The 25,024-nt window shown below is 47.2% G+C and overlaps 1 protein-coding gene across 11 annotated transcripts in view; it reads left to right on the top strand.

The window, feature by feature from the left end:
- The window catches only part of ERC1 (ELKS/RAB6-interacting/CAST family member 1), a 1,928,212-nt gene that overhangs the window by 963,112 nt on the left and 940,076 nt on the right, over positions 1–25,024 (top strand). For all 11 annotated transcript variants that reach the window (XM_085652245.1, XM_085652246.1, XM_085652244.1 and 8 more), the window contains one exon: positions 23,398–23,538. In XM_085652245.1, coding sequence (XP_085508371.1) covers positions 23,398–23,538 — 141 coding nt within the window. The remainder of the gene's footprint in view (positions 1–23,397; positions 23,539–25,024) is intronic.

The raw sequence follows: 25,024 nt of genomic DNA, 5'->3' as shown, positions 1-25,024 counted from the left end.
CCCACCGCAGTACCTCTTTGAATATCCGCCGACTACATGCTTTGATGCACGCGGTATTGGTCTCTTTCCCGCTTGCTGGTTGCTTGTCATTAGACGTGCGCCAAGCTTTTGATACCCTTAGCTGGTCGTATATGTTGGCGGTGTAACCTAAATTTAGCCTGCCCCAATCTTATTGTACATGGATCAAATTGTTATATACTGGACCCACGGCGCGTGCTAAGACGGGAAAGACCATCTCTCCCTCGTACTCAATATCCCGGGGCACACGTCAGGGCTGCCCCTTATCACCCATGTTATTTGTGTTGGCCCTTGAGCCATTGGCACAGCATCTGCGACAGACTATGGTCCCATATGGCATTCCACTCCGTGGGGAGGTCCATTCCGTATCTTTGTACGCGGATGACATGCTATTATATTTTCGTGACTTGGTTGTTGATAAACACTTAATAGCTGCTACCTTTTCTAGACTTGGGGACATATCGGGCCTGAGCCTTAATGCTACAAAATCGGTAGCCTTTGCCTTTTATAATACTGTGGCGACCCCTACACTCCAATTTGGTGACTTGCATTTTAGAATTGAGCCTATTACTTTTAAATATCTGGGGATTCATATTTATAGATCAGAAGCTGATACAATAGATGGTAATGTAGTTCGCGCCGTTAACTCGTTGCGCTTGCAGATTGCCTTTTGGACTTCGTTGCCATTGGCGGTGGCGGGTTGAGTGGCAGTGTCGAAAATGGTCATGCTGCCCGCCTCCTTTATTACTTTGTGAATATACCAGTGTTCCTGCCAGCCTGGATTTTTAAATTGCTTGATACGTTATTATTGTCCTTGGTGTGGGGGGCGGGCAGGCGTCGTTTGGCGCTGGCTAAATTACAACTGCCCACCACTGTGGGAGGCATGGGGGCGCCGGATTTTAAGTCCTACTGTGTAGCGGGACAATTACAGTGGCTGGCATATTGGTTGGTGGGTAAGAACTTATTCGAAATTGGGTACACCCCGGCATTGTTAAAACGAGGGCTTCTTTATTTCGCAATTATGTCCAGGTACACAGAAGTTGCGTGATCCTCCTTACTTGTTGCAAGTTGCGTTACAGTACTGGGCCACAGGCAAAGCGGATGGCTAAGTTACCATCGCCGTACGTCCCAAATGTCCCCCTGTGTGGTCTGCCGACTAGGAGTGGAGTATTAACACTGAATCAACTGCAGGGGTGGACTCTGGAGGGGTTGGAGACAGTCGACGAGTTCACACGTGCTAATTCGGTGCCTGACACCTTATTCCTCATGCATGCGACCGTAGTACATTTCATCCGCACTTACTGGTACACAGATCTGGTAGAACTCCCAACTTTCCAATTGCTGAGGTCCTTGCACATTATGGGGCACGGCCAATACCTAGTGCGCTGGCTTTATCGTGGCTTGAGAGGGCATTTGTATGTTCCATTGCTACATCTCAGGCAGAAATGGGAATTGAACTTGGGGTGGAATTTGGATGATAGGGAATGGGTACAAATGATAGAGCATCCCCGAAGAGGCTCACGGAATTGCCGCTTAAAAACGATCCAGTTGTTTATCCTCCATACAGCGTATCTTGCCCCAGCAACAATACGAAAGATGTACCCCACGGCATCTGCGGCGTGTCCTCGATGTCAGACACCTGATGATGATTTCCTTCCTATGATATGGTTCTGTCCTCGGCTGCGGGAGTTTTGGTCAGGGGTTATTCGAGGGCTGGCAGTGTTGACGGGGCGTACCTCATGGGACACCATTGAGGCCTGTCTTTTAGGGCTATTCCCCCTCCCAAAAAAAGCAAAGTTGATGCGTAAATTTGCCGGGTTGGCTCTGATATTGGCAAAATGTATGATAACAAAACATTGGAAGTCTACCCTAGCGCCGCGAGTAGCCGCCTGGCGTGAGGAGGTGGGCAGATGGGCGGTGGCAGAACGGGAGGCCTTATACCAAGAGGAATATAGGGGTCAGAGGAAACGACCAATTTCACTGGACTGGGCACATCTAGTAGAACAATTCAAGGCGATGGACGAATGGGAGCCCGAGGTATCGCACTATGGCCTGCGAGAGAGCGGGTCTGATGGGTAGGAACTAATGGACTCATGTTGGTCCGTACCCGGCCTGGGTGCCTTCCTAGTGCCCCCCCCCCCCCGGGCTGGGTTTTATATCTTCTCCCTCCCGCCCGCCCCCCTTTCGTCTTTTCTCCCTCTTACTCCACTCCTTGTCCCCCCCACCCTCGAATCTCTCCCTCCCCCTCCCCCCCGCCCCCCATACAGGCCCCTTGTTGGGGCTCTTAGACCTGGCACACACCGGCCGCAGGTACATCAGCGGGGTGAGTCTGCCATAGAGCGGCACTTAGGTTAATGGTTTTGTTGAGGTAAGGTGGGGGAGGGTTATTGTGGGTGAGGGGTGAAATGGTTATTGCACTAGATTGCATTTATTGGAATTGTTACTAGCTGCCTGGGATAGCAGTTTGTTCATTTCTGCTATAAGAACTGTTGTATTCTCTGTGAGCTGCTGGTATTCTTAGATTGTTGGGGTACAACATGTGAACGTGATGTCTTCCAAATGACTTTTGGTACTATTTCCAACACGCTGACTACTGGTGCTATGGAATTGTAAATCATATGTGATACTCAATAAAAAATTAAAAGATATTCAAAAAAAATAAAATAAACACATTCGGAAGGCGCTACCTCCCCGGATTCCACGGGCCAGACTTGAATGGGACAATGACCTGGGTGAACCACTGACAGACGAGCAATGGGAGCTTAGTTGCAGGCAGACAGAGGAAGTCACCGGTAACAGTAGGCTTCGCCTTATACACTTTAAGTTCCTGCATAGATTACATCATACTCCTGTCGAATTACACAAACTCCTACTGAGGGATCAGGATAACTGTGCACGATGTGGCCAGCAGGGAGCGGATTTTATACATTTAGCATGGTGCTGCTCTCAAGTGGCCACATACTGGACACAGGTCTTTGAAGGGATGTCCACAATGATAGGAATACAACTAGCCCCGGACCCACTCATGGCTCTATTAGGACTCACTCAGGGCATAAAAACAGTACATAAGAAACACTTGCCTATGGGTTTGTTCTTGGCAAAACGGCAGGCAGCATGCAAGTGGGGATGAGGCGGGCCCCTAAGTTCAAGGACTGGATAAATACGATAACTACGTGGCAAGATCACATGAACTATTATGCTGAACTTTTACCCACGAACTCTCGACCGAAAAATATTTGGGGGCCATTGACTGCCTATCTTCTGGGGAATGCGGCAGTACAGGGAGAGGGACCGGGAGGGGAAGAGGGGGGGGGGGATCCCCAAAGGAGGACAGTACTGGCTACCACTTGGGACCCCGACAAACCGACTCTGAGCCCTTACTGGGTTGCAATGAAAAGGAAGCACATGGCCATTGATGCTGGCAAGGGACACGGGTGAGATTTTAGGTACCTGCCACAGTTGCGGGAGACCAAGCCCACCTGGCAGATTTCAACTGTAAATAAGAGGTCTGCATGCCGCTGAATCCAGAAACCCGGTATTCTATGGAACTTGATGCTCTCTGTACGCTGTATTCCTGTACTACCCTATGACCGGTGGGTGGAGTATTATATAGGCTGGGTAAGGGGGGGGTGGTGATCCTATGCAATTAATTTGTACAGGAAGGTGTAAGATACTGACACACTAATAATGCAACAACATTGTTGACTGACATTACACTGATGTACTGTGCAAATTATGAATATAGGTTTTTGGAAAAATCAAAAAAAGAAGAAAAAAAAAGAAAACCTTACTTCTTTGTTTGACTATCAATACTTTGTAAAGTCAGCTCGCTCTCTCATACATCACCTTCAGTTGTAAATGGAGAACTTCACTGAGCATTTTGATTACTAACCAGCTTTTGCAATCACTTCCGATACACCGCTCAGCATTAAGTATCCACATCCTTAAGGCTGCTAATGTTTTAAGGCACAGATTTAATCTTCCCCAAATATCAAGCACAGTAGTTTGTTTCCTAATTCTTTTAAACTGGTGTGGATCATCGGGATCAGCGGATTCCGAGGACAAAGAAGAATGAGAGACTTTAACATCCATCCAAAACTATCGGACCACCTTGGAGGACGAACTGTTCATTCTGTCTGAACGCAGGTCCGCTCCGGAGGCACGTGTTGAGGGAGGACCACAAACTGTTGGCCAAGAACTGCACCTCAAGGAAAAGACCATGCCGCTGCCTCATTGACATGCACAGATACACTCGGACAGACTTTTCCCCCCGCGCAAGTATTAGCAATGGGACTTGAGCACTCTGCTCAGTTGGGGTGGCGGGCGGTTTGGGGTCCACCGGGCAGGGAGGCAGGGAGGGGGGCGGCGGATAAAGGGATTGTTCTTCTTTTTCAGGTTGTTTTGTTTTGACTTTTCACTGGCACTTACATGGGCATACATCGGTAGGCCCTACACGCGAGTCTAGATCCCAACCCCTATGCTTTAGTAGATGGCGCATACTGCTAAGATGACAGAAACCCCGAACGGCCCTCTTCGGGCGCCCATGGGTCCTGCCCCCCCTTAATGATCCTATCCTGGAACGTGAACTGACTAGGGGACAAGATTAAACGGGGACTAGTTCTTCAATATATTAGACGTAAAGTGCCGATGATAGTCCTCATACAAGAGACGCTCCTTGTGGGCTCAGCCACTAGGGACTTGGACAAATGGGGATATAAAATGGCGGCACATTCAAAGTTCACCTCTTGTTCTCGGGGGTAGGCATTCTCCTTAATAAACGCTTCCCACTCATACTCACTGATTCTAAAATGGAGAAGCCGGGGCGCTTTGCGGCACTGACATGCAGCTGGGAAGGTCGGTCCTATAATGTGGTCTCAGTATACATCCCTCCGGTGCTACATCAAAAGGCGCTCCCAGCCCTTAGTACATTTTTGTTATCGTTGCCCGCAGCTGCCCTAGATATGTGTCCTCCCAGAGAACCACGTAGCACCCAGGGCAAACTATCGGATTTCACCAACACCATAGGCCTAATAGATGTCTGGCGAACTACCCACCCACACGACAGGCAGTATACACACCATTCGGGGACACACAATAGTCTCTCCAGAATTGACTATATGTTCATGTTAGCAACAGGACTAAATCGCGTAACGGAGATTCAACACTTGCCCTGTGGAATATCAGATCATTCGCCCCCATATTTGACGCTCTCCTCTCACACAGAGATACGTAGGCGGGTCTTTCCCATTCACCCCGGGTACCTAAAACACTCCGCGATCAGAAGGGGTCTCCGCACTACCACAAAACAATAATTCTCTGAAAACGACCAATCCGTTGCCTCCCCGGTAACGCTCTACGAGGCCTACAAAATGGTACTCCATGGCCAGGCGATCTCCTTGATTGCCGGACACAAGAAAATGCAGAAACAGCAGGTGGAGGATTTGGAACAGAAGGTGGCAGCCGCCGAGGTGGACCACGCCCTGGCATCAACAGATGACTCCAAGCCTGCACTCATTCTGGCACAACAGGCATATAAGACGTTTGTGTGGGAGGAGGCAAGGGCGCAGCTCCAGGCCTCGAAACACACCATCTATGAAGCGGGTGATAAAGCTGGCAGACTTCTCGCATGGCTCGCCCAAAAGGACTGGGCCAGCAGGTGGATAGCCCAACTCCACATGGTAAACGGCGAAATCACCGGCGACCCACAGCAAATCGTGGACTCCCTCGCTGCCCATTATCAGGGGAACTACGAACCAATAGCCACTAACACTCTAGACGATAACCTGGCTTTCCTGAAGGATATTCGCATGCCCTCCTTATCAGATGAGGCAGTCTCAGAGCTTGAGCTCACCTCAGGATGAGCTGGCCACCGCCATCGCGGCACTCAAGCCTGGGAAAGCTCTTGGCCCTAATGGTATACCGATAGATTTGTATAAGAGAATGGATACACATATCACAACACACCTCCTCAATATGTATCGGGCCAGTCTGGAGTTGGGGGCGCTCCCCAGAGACCAGCGACTAGCAACAATAGTCGCGATTAACAAATCAGGAAAGCCACCAGAAGAATCTGCTTCCTATAGGCCGATATCGTTAATCAACGCGGAGGCAAAGATATTGGCCAAGGTGCTGGCTTTGCGCCTTCAGCCCCATCTCGCTACTTTAATTCATCCCGATCAATCGGGCTTTATGCCTCACTGCAACACGGCCCTGAATCTTCGCAGGCTTAACCGGGTCATAGCCCACAGTTCCACCATTGCCGGAGACGCGGTCATCCTCTCTTTAGATGCCCGCATGGCATTTGATATGGTGGAGTGGCCCTTTCTTTTCACGGTCCTCCGCCACATGGGATTCGGCGCTTGCTTTTGTGCCTGGGTGCGCCTTCTTTACAATAAACCCATGGCGCATGTCGTGGCGAATGGTTGTACTTCCAATGACTTCCCTTTGAGGAAGGGTACGAGACAGGGATGTCCGCTCTCCCCGCTGCTGTTCGCCATAGTGCTGGCGCCTCTAGCGGTGTGGATCCGCCAAGACCCAGTCATAAGAGGACTCAGATGGGCGACGGGATGGGAGGACCGCATTTAGTTATATGCGGACGACATCCTCCTCTATATGGCGTCACCCTCCCGATCATTGAGTTGCCTCCTCGACATCTGCATGGCGTATGGTAGAGCGTCCGGCTATACTATAAACTGGGTGAAGTCGTTGCTCTACGTTCTACACGCCGCCCGCATGTTGCCATGGAACTGCGATATCCAGCGGGCGGAGCACGGTTTCGTATACCTCTGTATCTATACTACCCCACAGGTCGAACGCTTCATCGCTGAAAACCTTATGAAGCCGCTGGCCCACTTCCGCAGAGACGTACTACACTGGCACACTCTCCCTCTCACGCTGCTGGGCAGGGCGGCACTCTTCAAAATGATAGCGCTGCCCAGATTTTTGGATGCCTTACAAAACACCCCACGAAGAGGCTTGTTAAGGGATGGTACGATGGGGGAATTGCTCTTCCACATATCCGGACCTATTACTGGGCATCGCAGCTCACTGCTCTAAACCAATGGCTTCACGCTTCATACGATGACCCCGCATTCCGTATGGATCACCATCTCCTTGAGCCTGTAGGGATACTCGGCGCTCTCTACAATACCATACAGAAATCGCACTACACATGCCCTACGGCCCATACCTTACGAATTTGGCATGAGGCACAGAGGGTGATGGGGTGGAGGGGGGACGCTCACGCAGGCGACACCGCTCTGGGACACCCGACGCCTCGGACGACTCAAAAACACCAAGGGGTTTCGAGAGTGGGATCTCATAGGGATCTCCAAGGTGGGAGATTTGTGGCAGAAGGGTGGGGAGTGGTTCCCTTTGCTCAATTGCAAGACACTTACGGATTGGTACACACTGAAATGTACAGGTACGCCCAAATACGTCACGACCTACAAGCGGCAATTCCAGCAAATACACAATTGCCCGAGTCCTCACCGTTGGAGGACAGATTACTAACGGACCATCTTCAAATAAAAGCCATAGTATTGACTTACCGGAAAATAACAAACAATCTACCAGACCCAACGGCAGTCCTAAAGCAAAGATGGGAGGCAGAATTGGGAGACTTAGATGAGGACGACTGTCAGATGGCCCTGATGTCCCCCAGGGAGGTCGCAATACCCTCTACCCTCGGGTTACTCCAACTAAATATACTACACCGAATTTTTTACACAAGGCCATTGCTTTACAGCATAGGGCGGGCTGACACTCCCTACTGTTTACGTAAATGCGGGACCAAGGGGAATTTTTGGCACACGATATGGGAATGTCCGAGGATTGCATCCTATTGGACTTTGGTTCTCCGCACCATGTCCCAGGTCTTCGGCTTGGTTGTTCCACCTGAGCCCAAATGCTGCCTACTCAACATCTGGGAACCCACGGATCTAAACCGCACAGACCAAGCCTGGGTAACACTGGGGATGACACTAGCCAAACGAAACATAGCGCAGCGATGGGGTTCAGATCAGTCCCCGACGCCGCAGCAATGGTGTCGAGACATGGACCACACAATGGTAACGGAGAAATCTGTCTACATACACAGAGGCTGCCTAAAGAAATGGGTGCGAATCTGGGGCATGTGAATTCACTACCGAGGTGATAGATGTGAACCTCCCCCGCCTGAATAAGAAGCAGACGACAGTGACTGACTTACATACCACACTAAGGCAGGCTCTCCTACATTCTGCTAAACTCCAGAGACGTGGAGGGGTTGAGGTAGTTGAATTTATCATACAGAATCCTATGTTATAACTGTAATCTCTTGGATTATAACTGGTATCTACCGAAGCTTATCCATCACTGTATCGTTTATTGTATGCTTTGTGCCAACTGTTCAATAACATTTTTAATAAATAAAATAAACTGGTGTGGATCTGAGCAAGCAAGCACAGAGCTTCAGTATCATGTTGTTCTTGTGTATAGCTTATGTTCGCTTTTCCACTGTCACCTTGTCATGTGTTCCAGTTAGGCTTGGAGGGAAACACTGCCATTTTACATATACATGGATCTTTCCAAAGTTGCCTCATTTTTACACTATGACTTCTGACACACACTTGCATCCATGACAGTCTGGATTGGGTTCTTGGAAACTACACTTGCTTAGAGAATCAACTTTCCAACAACACTATCATGCTACCTTGAATCCATGTACAAGGTTTATACATACGTTGTGCAAATGTGCTTGTTGTTTTCGTATGTATGGCGACAGCTTTCTATAACACACAAACAATGACAGCCTGATCAAGATCTCGGCCCAAGGCAAGGAAGCCTTTTGTCATAAATAAACTTCAGTTTCCGGGTGTTAGCAGAGGAGCGCTTTGTTGTCATTGGCGAGGTCTGTACATTCTAATGCTTCGGCTCAGCAGCCTGCTGACATCTCTGTGAGGGGTGTCCAGCTCATGACCAAGATGGAGACCTACATTCTTTCACATCGGGTAACAAGGGTTGGATCATCTAGTACGGAGATTGTTGGCAGAACACACCCACTTGCCCTAGACTCTTAGGTTATCTGGCACATATATATATATTTTTTAACAATTGTTTTTTATTTTTCAATTGAACAATTAGCACAATTTAGTTCTTACATAGAGCATCTGCAATAATCAATCTCATTCAGTTAGAAACATGGTTGTCGTCAACAAGGCCACCTACCCCCCACCCCCATTTTATTTGTGTAGACTTCTATTCGCCGCCAGTGTCATCGTGTGGCGGTTATGCGGTTTCGTTTGGGACCAGGAAACCGTGATGGGTAATTGCCAGGGATGTTCTCTTGGTCGAAACTCTCTCGGGCCCCCTTATAGGAGTCCCCTGTGTCGTATGTGTTATGGACTGTTGTGTGTAATTTCCCATGTCCAGCCCAAAGTGTCTTCTCTACGGGTCCCATATCTTCTGAAATTTTTGCTTGTTAGTCACCCCCCAATCTCTCATGGCGACTACCAGCCCCAGAGAGGCAAAGATTAACTGTGTTCTGGTGACATCTACCTCACTCGGTATCACCAATATCACAAATCATGGTTCCATCGGCAACGTCACCCCCAGGACCGTACCTAGTAACTCGATTACCTGCGCCCAGTGTGTCTGAAGCTGGGGACATGCCCAGACTCTGTGAAAAAAGTCACTTTTAGCTGTGATGCAAGTCAGACAGAGTGGCGATTCTGCCGTTCCCATTTTATGCAGCCTGTCCCTGTCATAATATATCCGTTGTAATATCTTAAATTGAATGAGCCGAAGCCTCGCCTTTATGACAACTTCTCTGGAGTGCATTAATGCCGCTTCCCAGTCTATGTTCTCCATGCATCCCACCTCCTTCTCTCACCGTGCTTGGAGCCCTACCAGCCCGTTCGGGATGTTATTATTGATAGTTTTATAGGTGAAGGAGACTGCCTTGTGTGTTAATTCTTTTTGCAGGAGCCTGCCCTCTAAAAGTGCATACTCCGGGAGTAAATGTCTCACTGTGTATTCCTTGTCTATTTCTCTGAGAGGAAAAGAGAACGAGTTACTGAGCAAAAGGATTCTGTCTTTTACCACTCTGTCTGAAAAGTAGTCATTCATGGCTGCTTCTGCATCTAATTCAGAGGTGTTTACATGTTGGAAAAACATCCCTAGAAGCTAGCATCCTCTCTGCCTTTCTGTTTTCAGGACCCATATATTCTCCTAATCATAAACACAACTTTGATTCAGTCTCTCTTGCCTTTAATGTAAGAGCTAGAAACTAATTTGTTGTATTACTTTTCTCATAACAAGTATTTTCCCATGTAAATTCATCTCTATTCATCCATTGCCTATATTCCTTTTCATAAAATATTTTGGTTAAGTTCATCTTAGTTTGCTTATTAGCTTTATTTTTTTTATTTTTTCAATTCTTTTTTTTTTTTTAACAAAGAAAGTGTGGGCTGTGATTTTTCCACCTATCTTGGTTTTGAAGGCACCCCATCTGCTGCTGTTTCTTAAGGCTTATGGAGGACTAAGAATTACCTGATGCTTTCTCCAGTTTTCTGTACCATTCTGTGATTGAGCGTTTAGGACACGTCCATGCATACTAGAGCACGGTTTGGAAACAAAACGTTTACAAGTTTCCCATCCTACCCTAAGATCAGTACAACTAATATTTACACCAGCATATGCCTCTCCCGGAAATTAAACATGCCGTGGGCACACCAATTGACCCAAACAGTTTACTTCAGACATGTCCTCTTGGCCCACAATTGTTATTCCAAACATTGCAGAAGACCAGGCCAACCCATCCCCCTTATGAACCACTATATCCCCATCATACCAGCCATGTCTAAAACTGAAATATCAGAACTTTGCATACATATATAAAAAAAAAGTTTCTGATGGATACTTCTAACCACAGATTTCTCAACTTGTGAATAGCCCCAGACGCTAGACTGGATTCGGAAGGTTTTCATAGCAACTCCCTTCCGCATTGGTATGTGGCATCATACAACTTCATGTGGATTCCGTCCTGCCCAGGAAGTGATGTTGGGCCCCATTTCTACGCACTCATGTAAGTTCCTTTCTTTCTGTGTCTTCCGACGCAGATCCGAGACCTGGAGCTTGCTCCCTTGTCTGTCAGGTTGTGACAGAGACTTTTCAAAATTGTTTTTCCAGTCTGCAAGGGACAATGTCCCCGTCGCAAACCATAGGGTTCAAACCGTATAAGAACTGCCACGAGCATATGTCGGTGATGGACTCCTACGATGTCTGTCTCTAGTGTGTTGGCTCCATGATTCGATGGCATGCAACAAGTGTGCAAAAATGTGTCCAAAGGCCATTTGTGACTTCTTGGCCATATTTGATATTGCGGAGATTGGACAGAGGAGGAAGACCCGATCCTTGCCGAAGTTGAGGGTGAAGACTTGCTCTTGTTCTTGAAGCCATTCTTGTGAACAATCATCTTTGAAATCCAGATCATTAGATAAGTCAAAGAAATAAAAGAAACGCAGGAAGTAGAGGCACAGCTCCCCTATCTTCCCACCACTCCCATAGTGCGCAGTCCGGGAACCTTCAGGTCACAAACTCTGTCCCTGTCCACCCCTCATTCCTATGCATCTTTTTTCCCCCAAGTCCAGCGGTGATGCCGCAACTACTCCACGATTTCAAGAAGGCCATGGATGGAATTTTTGTTACTTGCCCAGATCACTTTGGGACACCTTTGGGCCTTAAGGATTTGAGGTTGCTTCCAGTCAGTCTTCCGCCAGTGGATTCAACGCCATTTGTACCACTCAACATCGCCTAGTCCCACTTTAGGGTCTACGTCAACCCTCCACACAGCCCGAGCGTTGACATTGGCACCAACGTAGAAGACTCCAGAGGGGGAGCGGATAGTCCTTTCGGACACTAAAGTGAACCTGGATTGATTTCCACTCTTGGCGCATAGACCTTGTTTGCATTTGCATTGTGATCCCGAGTCACTTATACAATATTGAAAACTATGGGGCACATGCATCAACATCTGAATTTGCGATTACTAAATAGCGATTTTTAAGGAATCACTATTTGGTCATTGCAAATACCTATTCATGGAGGAATCGCAAAAAAATTAGCTATTCCTTAATATTACCTAATAGCTATTCTGTAAATAGCGAATCGCTATTAGGTAATGTGACTCCATTCAGTCAGTCAATATAAATTCTTTATTTGGTCATTGCGACCATAAAAGTGCAAGTGCATACAGTACATAAATACAGTATTGCTTGTGTAGCGATAATTCAGTGTATCGACAAGATTAACTGACAGATCAAAAGCATCAACTTAATATAGATATTTAAAACTGTAATTAAAAAGATAAAAGAAAATAAGAACTTCTAATGGATTTGGACCCCTATTGTGTTACAATAAAGTGCAAGTGCCAACAGTACAGGAATACAATGTGGCACACATGACAATAATTCAATCAGAACATAACAACCATTTGTCCATCTAATTGCCCCGACAAGGTATAGAAGCTAAAAAACAACGATTAAGAAGAGAGTTAAAAAGACTTATAATATAATTAAAAGCGAGTCAAAAGGCCCATTTGAATGAATGGAAATGCATTGGCAAATTGCGATTACCAAATTGGTAATCGCAAATTGCGAATGCAAAGCCAAGGTTGCCCAGGGGCAGAAGGCCCCCCTGAAACACACCTAAACAAATGCAAGTGTGCACATGTAAAGCACACACATGCCCTAAGGGCATGTGTGCGCTACATGGCAGTTTGAAAAATGCATTTTCCAAAGTGTGCACATATTACCATCAACTTGAAATTGATGGTAATTAGTGTTTCCTAAATGCACAGTTTGCATTTAGGAAAGGGTTCTTGCATCTGCATTAGGGAATCGCAAATTGCGATTTCCGATTTGCATTCGCAATTAAAGGAATCACAAAAAATTGCGATTACCTTAATTTTGAATTGGCAAAAAGGTACATGCATTAGAAAAGGCCATTTTGCGATCGCAAACGGCTGATTTTTGCGAATCGCATTGTTTGCAATCGCAAAATGGCTTGATGCACATGTCCCTTAGTCCTAGACTTACAGGATGCTAGTGGGTTGCACTACATTCCTGACACTGGCCTCCATTCACCCCTACCAAATATGGCTACTAATGAATCTGGCTTCTTTCGAACAGTAATTAGAAGAGTAGCAAAAGTCTCAGACCTCACTTTTCCCACCAATGAGGTGAAATAAAACATAGTTACGGAGGTCCTTCACCCAGGTCATCATGGTCACACTGTTGAGCACCTGGGAAGCATGTCATCCAAGAAAGTCTGGTGCTATAGGCACCAGTCGATTGAATCCTAGCGCGTTTCCGACCACCCTGCCAGACAGAGGCAAAGCTTATGGAAGCATTTGCTATGAGAATGTACTCTTCTGCCAGCCTTGCCCTTAGGTCAGTAAACACCAGCTGTCATTGGGGGTGGTACTCCCATGTTTTGTAGCACATGGTGGCAGAGATCTTGCCAGCTGTCTGAGATGACGTTCAGCACAACCTACAGTGCCTCATCCAAGATGGCAGGGACATAAGAAACTACTCTTTTGCATCGGGCCTGTACACTACAGATAGCTTGAGTAGTACAGTTAGGACCAATCTGGTGCGTTTGGCGCCAGCCTTGGATTTGTTCCACCGTTTTTTTGAGCAGTGTCCAACCGTCTCTCCTAGACATGCCATTTGATGGCAGTAGTCCAGTGATACTCAAAGTATGGCCCGGGGACCATGTGCTGCCCTTTTGACCTTTACATGGCCCCCCCCCGGTAGCTGAGCATTAATATTCAGACTTTTTTTTTAACTGTACGGGCAAGCATTTATTAACCTGCAAATAAATTATTGTCCGTTTAACATTTGTTTAGACCATACACAATTACTGACCTACCCAGACCACTTACCGTCACCCTGCTGGCATTGGTGCGGCCCTCGGTCACACCACAGACCGTACTTTGGGGCCCTTGGGCCGATATTTTTGCGAGTACCCACGCAGTAGTCTCTTCGGAGTCAAAGCGGACTGAGCCCTGGAGTGCTTTAAAAAGAGTAAGGCAATAACGCTCTTTTGGTTTAGCTATTCCAGCGCAGAAGTTCACCCAGCAGTTCCATCTTTTTGGAGACTTTGGGAGGAGTTACCAACAGAGGTAGCGCCAAACCTTGCCTCAATACCTGCATGCTTCCCAAGCCTCTGAAGGCAGAGGCTGGGTTCTAACCATCAAAGATCAGCCCCTCAGGGGTAGTGTACTACCCATTCCCCTGCCCCGTGTGCTTTGCAAAATCAATTTAAGTTGCCCTTGAAGGTGTATTATTACCCGGTAGAAGGTCGTATCACATTTCAATCAGTGAGTGCTCCAGATTGTGCTTAATGGTTAATCCTTCTAATTTGTCACCCTCCTCCCGGCATTCCGCCAACACCTTACTTCCTCCCGGAGGAGCACTTGTCCATACTCAGAGGTGAAGTTCAAGATTTGTTGGTCGAGGGAGCCATAAAGAGGGTACCTGCATCAGAAATCAGGACTGGTTGTTATTCCTGTTACTTTCTGGTGCAGAAAAAGGATCATTGATCTTAGCTATCTGAAACTCTACCTCTGGAACAACAAGTTCAAAATGCTCCCCTCGGCCCATGTCCTGTCTAATCCATGAGACTGGATGGTGGAATGGATCTGTAGGACTCCTATTTCCACATTCCCATCCTGCAGTCCCACAAACACTACCTGCGGTTTCAGGTAGGGCAAGAGCACTTTCAGTTCTCGGTGCTCCCCCTTGGCCTTACCAGTGCACCTCAGGTGTTCATAAATGTGATGGTGGTGCAGGCTACCCATCTGCAAAGCCTGGGAATACTAGTCTTCCCATACCTCAGAGACTGGCTGCTTGCATTCAACAGTCTTAAGCCACCTCCAGACAACAGTTGACCTGTTGACTTCTTTGGGTTTTTCCATCAACTTGCCAACGTCACACCTGACTCCTTCACAAAGTCTTCCCTTCATCGAAGCCATCCTAGACACAGTGCCGTTCCAAGCCTTTCCGCCACCTCAATGAGTTCAGGACATTTGGACTATGATCTTGATGTTTTGACCTTTGAACTGGGTCTCAGTGAGAGCAACTCTGAGGCATCTTGGCCTCCTGCTTTATCATGCTTGTGGACAACATCAGGAGGCACATGCGGGTCCTCCGGTGGGATCTGAAGTCTCAGCACGAAGGGAACCTTTCGGATTCCATATAGGTATTAGAGAAGATGGCAAAAGGCCTGCAGTGGTTTGTGCTAGACCGCAATTAGGCTAACGCCAGGCCACTATCCCTGCCCCTACGAGGACTAATGGTAGTGACTGATGCATAGTTGCTGGATCATAGAGGTTAACTGGTAGATGTATAGATCAGAGTACTATGTTCTCTGGCAGAAGCTCATCTCCACATCAACTTATTTGGAGGTGTGAGAGATTCGCTGATCACTGAAGGCTTTTCTCCCATCCAACAAGGGGGAACATGGTACAGGTTCTCACAGACAACACCACCACCCTGGGCCTCTGGAATTGGTTGAATCGTTGATCTGACTGTAGAGCACCTGGCAGGATGTTTAAAAACTAAGGCAGGCAAATTCAGCCACTGATGGATCCAGACCAACGCTGGTGACACCATCCCGACCTTCCCCGGAGCCAGTCATGAGGTTGATACATCCACCGCCTCCAGGGGGCAGCGCCATCCCCCAGCAGATTACGAATGGCAACTGCATTTAAAGGTGATTCAAGGTGTTTTCCAGCAATGGGGAGAACCATGGCTTGATCTGTTTGCAACTACAAAGAATGCGTAGTGTTCAACCTATCTCATAGAGACTTCTATTTGCAGATTACTTACCTTGGAATTATCCCCCAGGCATGAGACTGGATGTGGACATTTTTAGTGGGCAGTACCCCTGCACGCTAGTAGGTGGGGTCGTTCAGCTCCGCGTGGCATCGTTGGCATCGTCCGTGTCAGAAATGACATTCACGGTGCCTATATAGGCTCCACCCAAGCGCACCGACTTCAGTTCTTTTTTCCTCACCTGTCAGCACAGATCTGGGAAGAGTTACCCTGTAGTCATTTGTTGACTATGTTTTTTTCGACATTTTTTCCACTCCTTTTGAGGCTATCCTCCTGGTGTGTCAGGAATGTAATTGAGGAAGGCCGGCTTCAAGCAATGCAGCGTTTTTCACTGACAGATGTTGGTGATTGACCCGCACCTTGTTTGCCGTTGGTGCCTTGAGCAGGTCCATGACCCGAATACCTGTCCCAACTACCTGTCCCAACTACTGCACCATGCACCCAAAGGCACTGAGGGAGCGTTCCCTCAGGGTTGATGTGCACACACCGATCGAGGTCCCGGTCGAAAGGAAGGTCCCGGGAGCGATCACAAAGCCCGAGATCGCTGTCGCACTCAAGTCGTAGAGCTACTCAGGTAAGCCCAGACATAAGAAGTCGAAGCATGCTTCGACTTCTCCTTCTCCTTGTCCTTTGGCTGAAAGGACTAGAGAGTGCTGCCACTCTAGGCCTGGCTCTGCAGTTGAGCCAGCGTCTGGGTCGACTCCATGCCTCCCTGAGTGTTTAGAAGCCGGAGCAAGCCTCGCCCAGCTCAGAGAATTTTGTTAGGCCATGCACCTCATATTTGGGCAGCTCTTACCCACCAGCGTGCCTTCAGACCCCGCAGGTTTGGAAGAGGCTCCGTCTGAATCCACGCAGGCGACTGGAGCCCTGCTGTCAGTCAGGGGCCAGGGATACACTGATGGATCCCGACTGGCACTGGTCGCACCATCTTGACCTTCCCCGGCTCTGGTCCCGAGGCGGACACTCCCTCCATGGCCAGGGGGCAGTGCCATTCCCATCCTCATTCCCCACTCCGACTCAGAGCCAGAGGGGTGTCGTCTGATCCCGACTGGCACCATGCCATTCAGGCTGGAGCCTGAGCCCCATTCTTACGGGTTGGGACTTGGGGAGGAATGGGAGGGGGTGCTAGATCCTGAAGAATGCCAGCCTTATGAAGACCCTATGGACGGATGTGAGAATCTGGGTGAAGCCAGTGGACTGGACACCTCTCCAGATGCTGGTATGCTTTCTCCCCCTACCGTGGCTATAGAGGAGTGAGCTTCATTTGCAATGGTGGACAGAGGGCTGCTGAGGTCCTGGAGCTTAGTTTCCCTCTGTGGCAGTCAAGACTAAAGTCTTGACAAAAGTACTTCAGCCAGGAGTTTCCCCCTCTGAACCGCTCCTTCAGTTCAGTGGGGCACTTTCTGACCTCCTGCTTGGGATTTGGTCCAAGGCCAGCACAGGGCCGCCTGTGAACGGGACTATTGATCACACCCACCTCCCTGCTCCAGGGGACCCAAACATCCTCACCCAACACCTAACCCCGGAGAGCATGGTGTTCCAGGCCTCCACCTCACAAGTAAATGCTGGTGGATTCCCTACTGCCCCGCTGGACCAGGAATCCAAAAAAGTGATAATTTTGGCAAGAAAATGTTTTGTTCCACTAGCTTGGCATTGCATGTCTTTTGGAGCGCTACTCCCATGCTCCGTGAGATACGGTTGTGCAGGAGCTAGCAACTGTTCTGGGGGAGGCCTGGGCAATACTCTCCCAGGCTGTTACCGACAGGAGACCTGCAGCTACATTAACCATTCGATGTGGACTAGACACCACCTACTCACTAGGCAGAGCGGTTTAGTAGACGGTGACTCTGAGACACCATGCCTCGTTGAGTGCTACTGGTTTTTCTGGGAATGTCCAGTTGCCACTCTTGGACATGCCATTTGATGCGTCCCGTCTTTTCAGGGACAATGCGGATTCAGCGCTGGAGCGCTTTAAGGACCGCAGGGCTACGGGCAGGTTCTTTTCCATGGCCCCTTGTTACCCTCAATACATCTTTTGCTCCTTTTGTGTCCACGGAAGGGGGTGTACAGCCATGTCCTTACCTGTCCTGCCACTGTGGCATGCAAGCTTAGCAGTCTTTGCTTGGCTGCGGCTCCTACAGGACCCATGGGTTGGGTGACCAGTGGTAGGGTCAGTCCACAAACCCCCTTTCAGCCGTAGACTCCAAGCCCTCCTAGTCTGCCTGCTTACCATCATAGGCACTCAGTGGGTGGCAGGATTCACCATCACCTCCGCCTCTGGCAGTCCATAACATCAGACAAGTGGGCTTTGCAGATTATCCGAAGGGGCTACTCCCCCGCCCTCCATGCCACCTACTGAGAACCACCTGTCTCTTATCTGTTAAGAACTGTTTTGCCAAAGGAGCCATATAGAGGGTGCTAATGCCAGAAGTGGGTTGTAGTTTTATTCCCACTACTTTCTGGTGCCCAAGAAGGTCTGAGGCCTTAGTCCTATCCTTGACCTGTACTCTCTCAAATTCTTCTCAAAAAGGAGAAGTGCAAAATGCTCACTCTACCTCAGGTTCTGTCTGCCCCGGACCCAGGAGACTCAATGGTAGAATTGGACTTGCAGGCTGTGCATTTCCACATTCCTGTCCTACATGCCCACAGGCGTTACCTGCAGTTCGTAGTGGGCCATGAGCATTTTCATTTTGCTGTGCTCCCCTTTGAACTCACCAGCGCCCCATGGGTGTTCACCAAGGTGAAGGCAGTGGTTGAGCTCATCCACGGAGATCGGAGGTGCCAATCTTCCCCTATCTTGACGACAGTTGAAAGCGGGCTTGGCCCAGGCTGTCGTTGGCCGACCTCCAGACTATGGCGGATCTCCTGCATTCGCTGCAGCTCACCATCAACATGCCGAAGTTGACAACTCACTCCTCTTTGACGCTCCCTTTCATTTGAGCTGTTCTGGACACGGTGCAGTTTCGGGTCTATCTTCCCGAACGTCGAGTCCAGGATATTCAGGCTGTGATACTTATGTTTCAGCTTATATACTGGATTTGGGTGAGACTGACTCTGAGGCTGCTGAGTCTCATGGCCTCTTGCATCCTGTTAGTGACGCATGCCTTTTGGCATATGCTAGCTGTGCAGTTGGACCTGATGTTTTAATGGGAGCAACATCAGGGTCATCTCTCTGACATGCGTCAGCTCTCGGAGGGCACTGTGAAGGACCTGCAGTGGTGGCTGACAAACCACGATTGGTTCAGCAGCAGATGCCTCTACCTTCCCCCAACCAGATCGGACAGTAGTGACAGATGTGTCATGCCTGAGATGTCAGCGGCCATCTGGTAGAGGTGGCGATCAGAGGACTCTTGTCTCTGGCGCAATCTAGACTCCACATCAACCTGTTGGAGCTCTGAGAAATCTGATTGTCATTGAAAGCTTTTCTACCCTCCATCCAGGGAAGGCTAGTGCAAGTGTTCACGGACAACACCACCGCCATGTAGTACTGCAACAAACAGGGTGGGGTAGGGCCGTGGACCTTTTGGCAAGAGACCCTGCATCTCTGGACATGGCCGAAACAGCAGGGCATATCCTTGTTGCTTCAGCCTCTGGCAGAGCGGACAAACTCAGCCTGCAATGCCTAACTGATTACGAATGGCATCGCCATCCAGAGGTGGTTCAAGGTCTCTTTCAGCAGTAGGGAGAGCCTTGGTTAGATTTGTTCACCACCGACACGAACGCACGTCAGCAGTTTTCCACACTGGAGTTTCCAAGGTGGATCTTGCTCGGAGACGCTTTTTGTCTCAAGTGAAGTTCAGGCCTCCTGTACGCCTTTCTGCCCATACCACTCCTGTACAGAGTTCTTAAGAAGATCAGGAACAGCCGGGCCCAAGTCATCCTGCTGGATTGGGCACGGAGAGTCTGGTATCATGAGCCATTGAGCTTGGCCATCTGTCCACTGATCAGGCTGCCCCTTTGGGAGGATCTTAATTCGCAGCAGCAGGAAAGGTTCTCCACCCGTACCTGTCAACTCTCTGCCTTCTTGTGTGGGGATGGAGTAGGCACAGTTACCAGCTTTTGACCTTACTCCTGAAGTCTGTAACGTTATATTGGCAGTCAGGCGTCCCTCTATCAAGACAGTTTACGCTTGCTGTTGGGCAAAATTTGTGTCATGGTGTTCAGAAAGACAAATTGATCCCCTTTCTGTCCACCCTTCTCCTTTTCTATAGTTCATTCTTTTCCTTGCCCAGCAGGGCTTTTCTCTGGGGCCTGTTAAGGGATATCTTTCTGCAATCTCTGCCTTTCTTCGGTTGTCTGACCAACCATCCCTTTTTCCAATCTCCTGTTGTACATAGATTTTTGAAAGGTTTGCAACATATGTTTCCTGCCACTCCTTTCGTTAGGCCCCAGTGGGGCCTTAATCTCGTCCTCACTTTCCTTATGTGCTCTCCCTATGAGCCTTTGCATAGTTGCCCACTCAGGCTCCTTATCATGAAGAGTATCTTTCTCGTGCCAATCACGTCTGCTCTAAGGGTTAGGGAGCTTCAGGCCTTGTCATCCAAGCCTCCTTATCATACTCTCTACCCAAACTAACTGGCGCTTCGTACAAGAGCTACCCTCCTTCTTAAAGTGACCACTTTCACGTCGACCAATCCATCATTCTGCCTACTTTATAGGCTCCGCCTCATCCCTCCAAGGATGAGAAGTGACTTTGTCTGGCCCTAAAAAGAGCCTGGTCGTAATACCTTGACTGCACACAAGAGTACCTAGTGGACAATCAGCTTTTCATATATTCTTCGGTATATATGAGCGAAGAAAGGACGGCCATACAGAAGAAGTCCATTTCACAAGGGATCATGCTCTGTATAGAGTTCTGCTACACATTTGTTAAGAGGCAACCCCCCAAGGGATTGTGTATTCATTCCACCACAGCTAAAGCTGGCACTTCTGCATTAGCTTGCAGTGTTACGGTCATGTACATCCGCCAGGGAGCAATCTGGGCTTCCCTGCACACTACTGTCTGGGCAGTCAGGTCCGTAGGAATAGGCACTGTGCCCGTTTGGTCTAGCAGGACTTCTACGTATGAAATTAGTTCACAGACCCACCTCTGGGGAGGTATTGCATGGCTATTCTAAGTTAAGGAATCTGGGGCTAAAAGTCTCTATCAGATAAACAACATACCTACCTTCGGTAGCGACTTATCTGGTAGAGACTCAATCTATTGACAGATTTCTTACTGACCCACCGATCCTACCTACTCTGTCAACAGATTTCTAGGGGTAGGGCTATCCCCTTTCAGGGCACTAGTGTTCCACACCAGTGGTGAGTGTATTTCGTGGGTCTGTGCTTTTGGCGTGGATAGTCGCAAAAAGTAGCTGACATCAACGCACCTGGGTCGTGTCTATATAGGCACCACAAACGTCCTATCTGGTGTGTACGATACAATCAGCTCAACGTGCTGATGAGCAACACCACCTCTCAGCGCGCAGGGGTACTGCTCTTGAAAAGTTTCCGGATCCAGTCTGAGGCATAGGCATAATTCTAAGGTAAAGAATCTGCAGCTAAATAAAGTCTCTACCAGGTATGGTGCTATCCGAGGTAAGTAACTTGTTTTATGCGCGTCAATGTTCCCAAGGCAGGCCTTGGAGACTCCTTTTGCTTTGATTGGAGCTCTGGACTAATGTACGCCTTCTCACCTTTGCCTCTCCTGGCCAAAGTTCTGAAAATGGTCAAGAAGGTCCGGCCCATGGCATATTAGTGGCTCCGAACTGTATGAGGAGAGCATGGGGCCTGGATTTTCTGGCCATGAGAATATGTCCTCCGATCCGGCTCCCCCTTCAAGAGGACCTCCTGTTGCAGCAACAGGGTAAAGTTCTACACCTTAGTCTTAGCAACCTACAAGCGTGGAGATTATGCTGTGACAGTTGATGTTTTTTAATCTTCCTCCCAAAATAGTTGGTGACCTCGTCGCAGCCAGACGTCCGAGTACTAAAACTGTTTGTGGGACGCTGTGCCGCTTGTTGTATGGTGCTCTTCTCACAGCACCCAGCCTCTACAGTCACAGTTCACTGACATACTGTTATTTTACCTGGCTGATACCTTGCTACTTCTTGGGCTTCAGAGAACCAAATAATTGTGCTGTTTGAGATGTTAACTGAGAGTTGTAGACTAGTGAGCTTCCCTATTTGATTTAGCGCACATCTGGTCTTTTCTGTTTATTCTTTTCCTAATCCATCATATTCTGTATTGTTACCTAATTAAAGTGTTAACCGAAAGATTCACATACAAACTGAAGAAAAAGGAAGATTTTGCAGATTTAACAGGTCAAAAAGAATACAGCCCACTTAACCATCGATTGATTGAAAGCCACTTACAAAGGATACCACCTCTAGGCCACCAACGCTGTTTCTGTGTGCTGCAAGTGTGGGTATTTCTGCCAGGATACCGCTTTCATGATTATCATAGCTGTCTTCTCTCTTCCAGCTTCATGGGGGAGCAACTAAGGCACTGCCACTATGACTAAGGAGCTAAGCCCCAACAGTTACACCTTTGGTTTATTGTTGCTGTTTCAGTGCCACAACACTCCTGTCACTCTGACCCAAGGTTCACTGTGCAAATAGTGCCTACTGCACTACCCTGAATAATCTTTAAGAGGCTAATATGGGTCAAATGAATCATTCAGTCTATGCAGGTCATTTATCTCTTAGTAAACTGCACTACCAATCAGCCTATAACCACTTGCAACATAGCATGCTTCCCCAGAACAGCCATAAACCTCCGTTAATGCATCATTGCCAAGATGCCTTTTTTGTCAAGGTTGCTTTGGTGTAATTTGTGTTTTATTTATATATATATATATATATATATATATATATATATATATATATATATATATCGCATATATTTATGCGATTCTGTGTTCACTGAATTTTTTTGCCACATTTTCCACAAAATCCATCATCTGCTGAATAATGTGCCGATTTTAATTAAAAAAAACTGTCTCTACCTTAAATGAATCAAAAGTTACTAAAAACTTGGTAGCCTCATATGTTCCTGCGCAGTGGGAAGCCATTTGCAAATGTTGACTAGTCATCTTTCAGTTGCTAATTGCTGCATTTGGTTGTTGTTAAACTGGTACTAATGAAGTAAACTATTGTCTAGACAATGTTAACGTGAGTAGAAACAATGAAGTAATACCATCACAAAATATGCCGAATAATTAGCCTTTTCTTGCCGCATAATTTGGTCCCCTCCCCCCTGCCAAATAATTCCAGTGGCCGCCCTGAGAGAGAGAGATATATATAGATATAGATTTATATGTTTACTTTACAGAGCTGTTAAAATTAATGGGGAACACTAATTGCATATAAATTCACACTCTCATACACACACTCGCTTGTTTTCACTCATCTTTATTTTCTCAGCTCTGTCTTTACTTCACAACCTAGTTGAGAAAATTCAAAGGAACCTACCGGGACATTTCTCATCGTCTCTTTCCCTCTCTCTGTTTCTGGCCTAGGCCTCTTTGTTAGATCTAAAGGAACATGCTTCATCCTTAGCCTCTACTGGCCTAAAGAAGGATTCCAGGTTGAAGACATTAGAAATTGCTCTGGAACAGAGGAAGGAGGAGTGCCAAAAGCTGGAATCACAGCTAAAAAAGGTAAAATAGTTTAATCACTTCATTTCTCATTCTGTGCTCTAATAAACTTTATACCAGCTGTTTAGTTTGTGATACTGCTAATATTTCTCTTAAAGGTAAAGCATAATGTTTATTAAGAGAGAGAAGGGGGTGAAATGATTCATTTAAAGAGTTTGCGGTACATCTTCCCATATTGAACATGCAAAAAGTAACCCAGACACATGGGAATAAGCAATTGGTTGTCTAGCCCTGTTGCAACTAGGTTTTGTTTCTCCAGCAGAAGTGGGTACATGTAAAGTCGTGATAATTGTGCAGAGAACGTTTCCTTATTTGAAAGCGGTGCCAACAGAATAAGAGCAATATTAGTACAATACATCAGGTATGGATGTTGAATTTATGAGCAAGTATTGTTATTTGTATCAGAGTTACCTTTGATGAATTTCAGATATATGAGTGAATCGCTTTGCTTAAAGAGACATTAGTAAGATCCACTTGTATAATTGCACAATGGGTAACCTCAAGAACTTCCTCGAAAGAAAGGACATCGTATTAAAATTTGCCGCCCTCAGTGCCTTATTCCCAAATTCGCACCCTTGTTGCCATTCCTTTATATTAAGTTGGGTTCCTGAGCAATTTTTGAAAGCATTGCCTCAATGAGATTCTGGTTCGAACCCTGTCGTAATAAACTGTACCAATTACTGATACCACTTACATTCAACTCTAGGGCTGCTTTTAGAATGATTCTTTCCCTCTTGTTGATTATTTTATACTTATTTGTGAGAAAACAAAATATCTGTCTAAAACTTAACCAGATATCGCCCCTCTGGGGTAGACAATGCAATGCGAATGCCTCCCACAATATCAGATTGGTGCCATTGTAGAAATCTCCCAGTTTACAAAATCCTAGCCTATTATAGGCCTGCAGTAGCTTGTGTTAAACCTGGAGACCCCACAACTCAGTCTTCAAGGGTAGGAAATGCATGGCATAATGGAATGGTGTAAGCTTTATGGAACCGTTGTATACATTTAGCAGTTATATTCACAACCTTATACCTAGGTTTTTTTAGGTAGCTTTGCAGTACGCAGAAGTGCTGGCAGCTTAATTGCACTTTCTATTAGCATCAGATTTAAAAAAAGTTGTCAAATTTTGAAGCAGGAGCCGACAGCTGCCTTAATAAACTAATCAGCGTAGCTTGATAGTAGGTAGATAGGTGAGGTAATGCAAGTCCTCCCTGCTCCACGTATAGTTGAAGAATAGATAGCTTGGTCTGGGACTTTTTTTTTGTCAATATAAACTCCTGTTAAATTTTGTCTACTTCGTTAAAATCTGAAATCAGTATTTTTAAAGGAAGATTTAGAAACAGGAATATCAGCAGGGTTAGGATTGACATTTTCACTAAAGAAACTCGGCCTACTATTGTCAGAGGTAAAAGCGACCATTTTTCTAAAAGATTTGTAATTTTATTGAGCGTTTTTATGTAGTTTAAATGAAACAGTTGAGAGAAAT

This window comes from Triturus cristatus, chromosome 4_1, assembly GCF_964204655.1.
Source record: "Triturus cristatus chromosome 4_1, aTriCri1.1, whole genome shotgun sequence".
NCBI classification, from domain to species: domain Eukaryota; kingdom Metazoa; phylum Chordata; class Amphibia; order Caudata; family Salamandridae; genus Triturus; species Triturus cristatus.
Note: the sequence above shows the minus strand (reverse complement) of the source record. Positions and strands in the feature narration are given on the sequence as shown.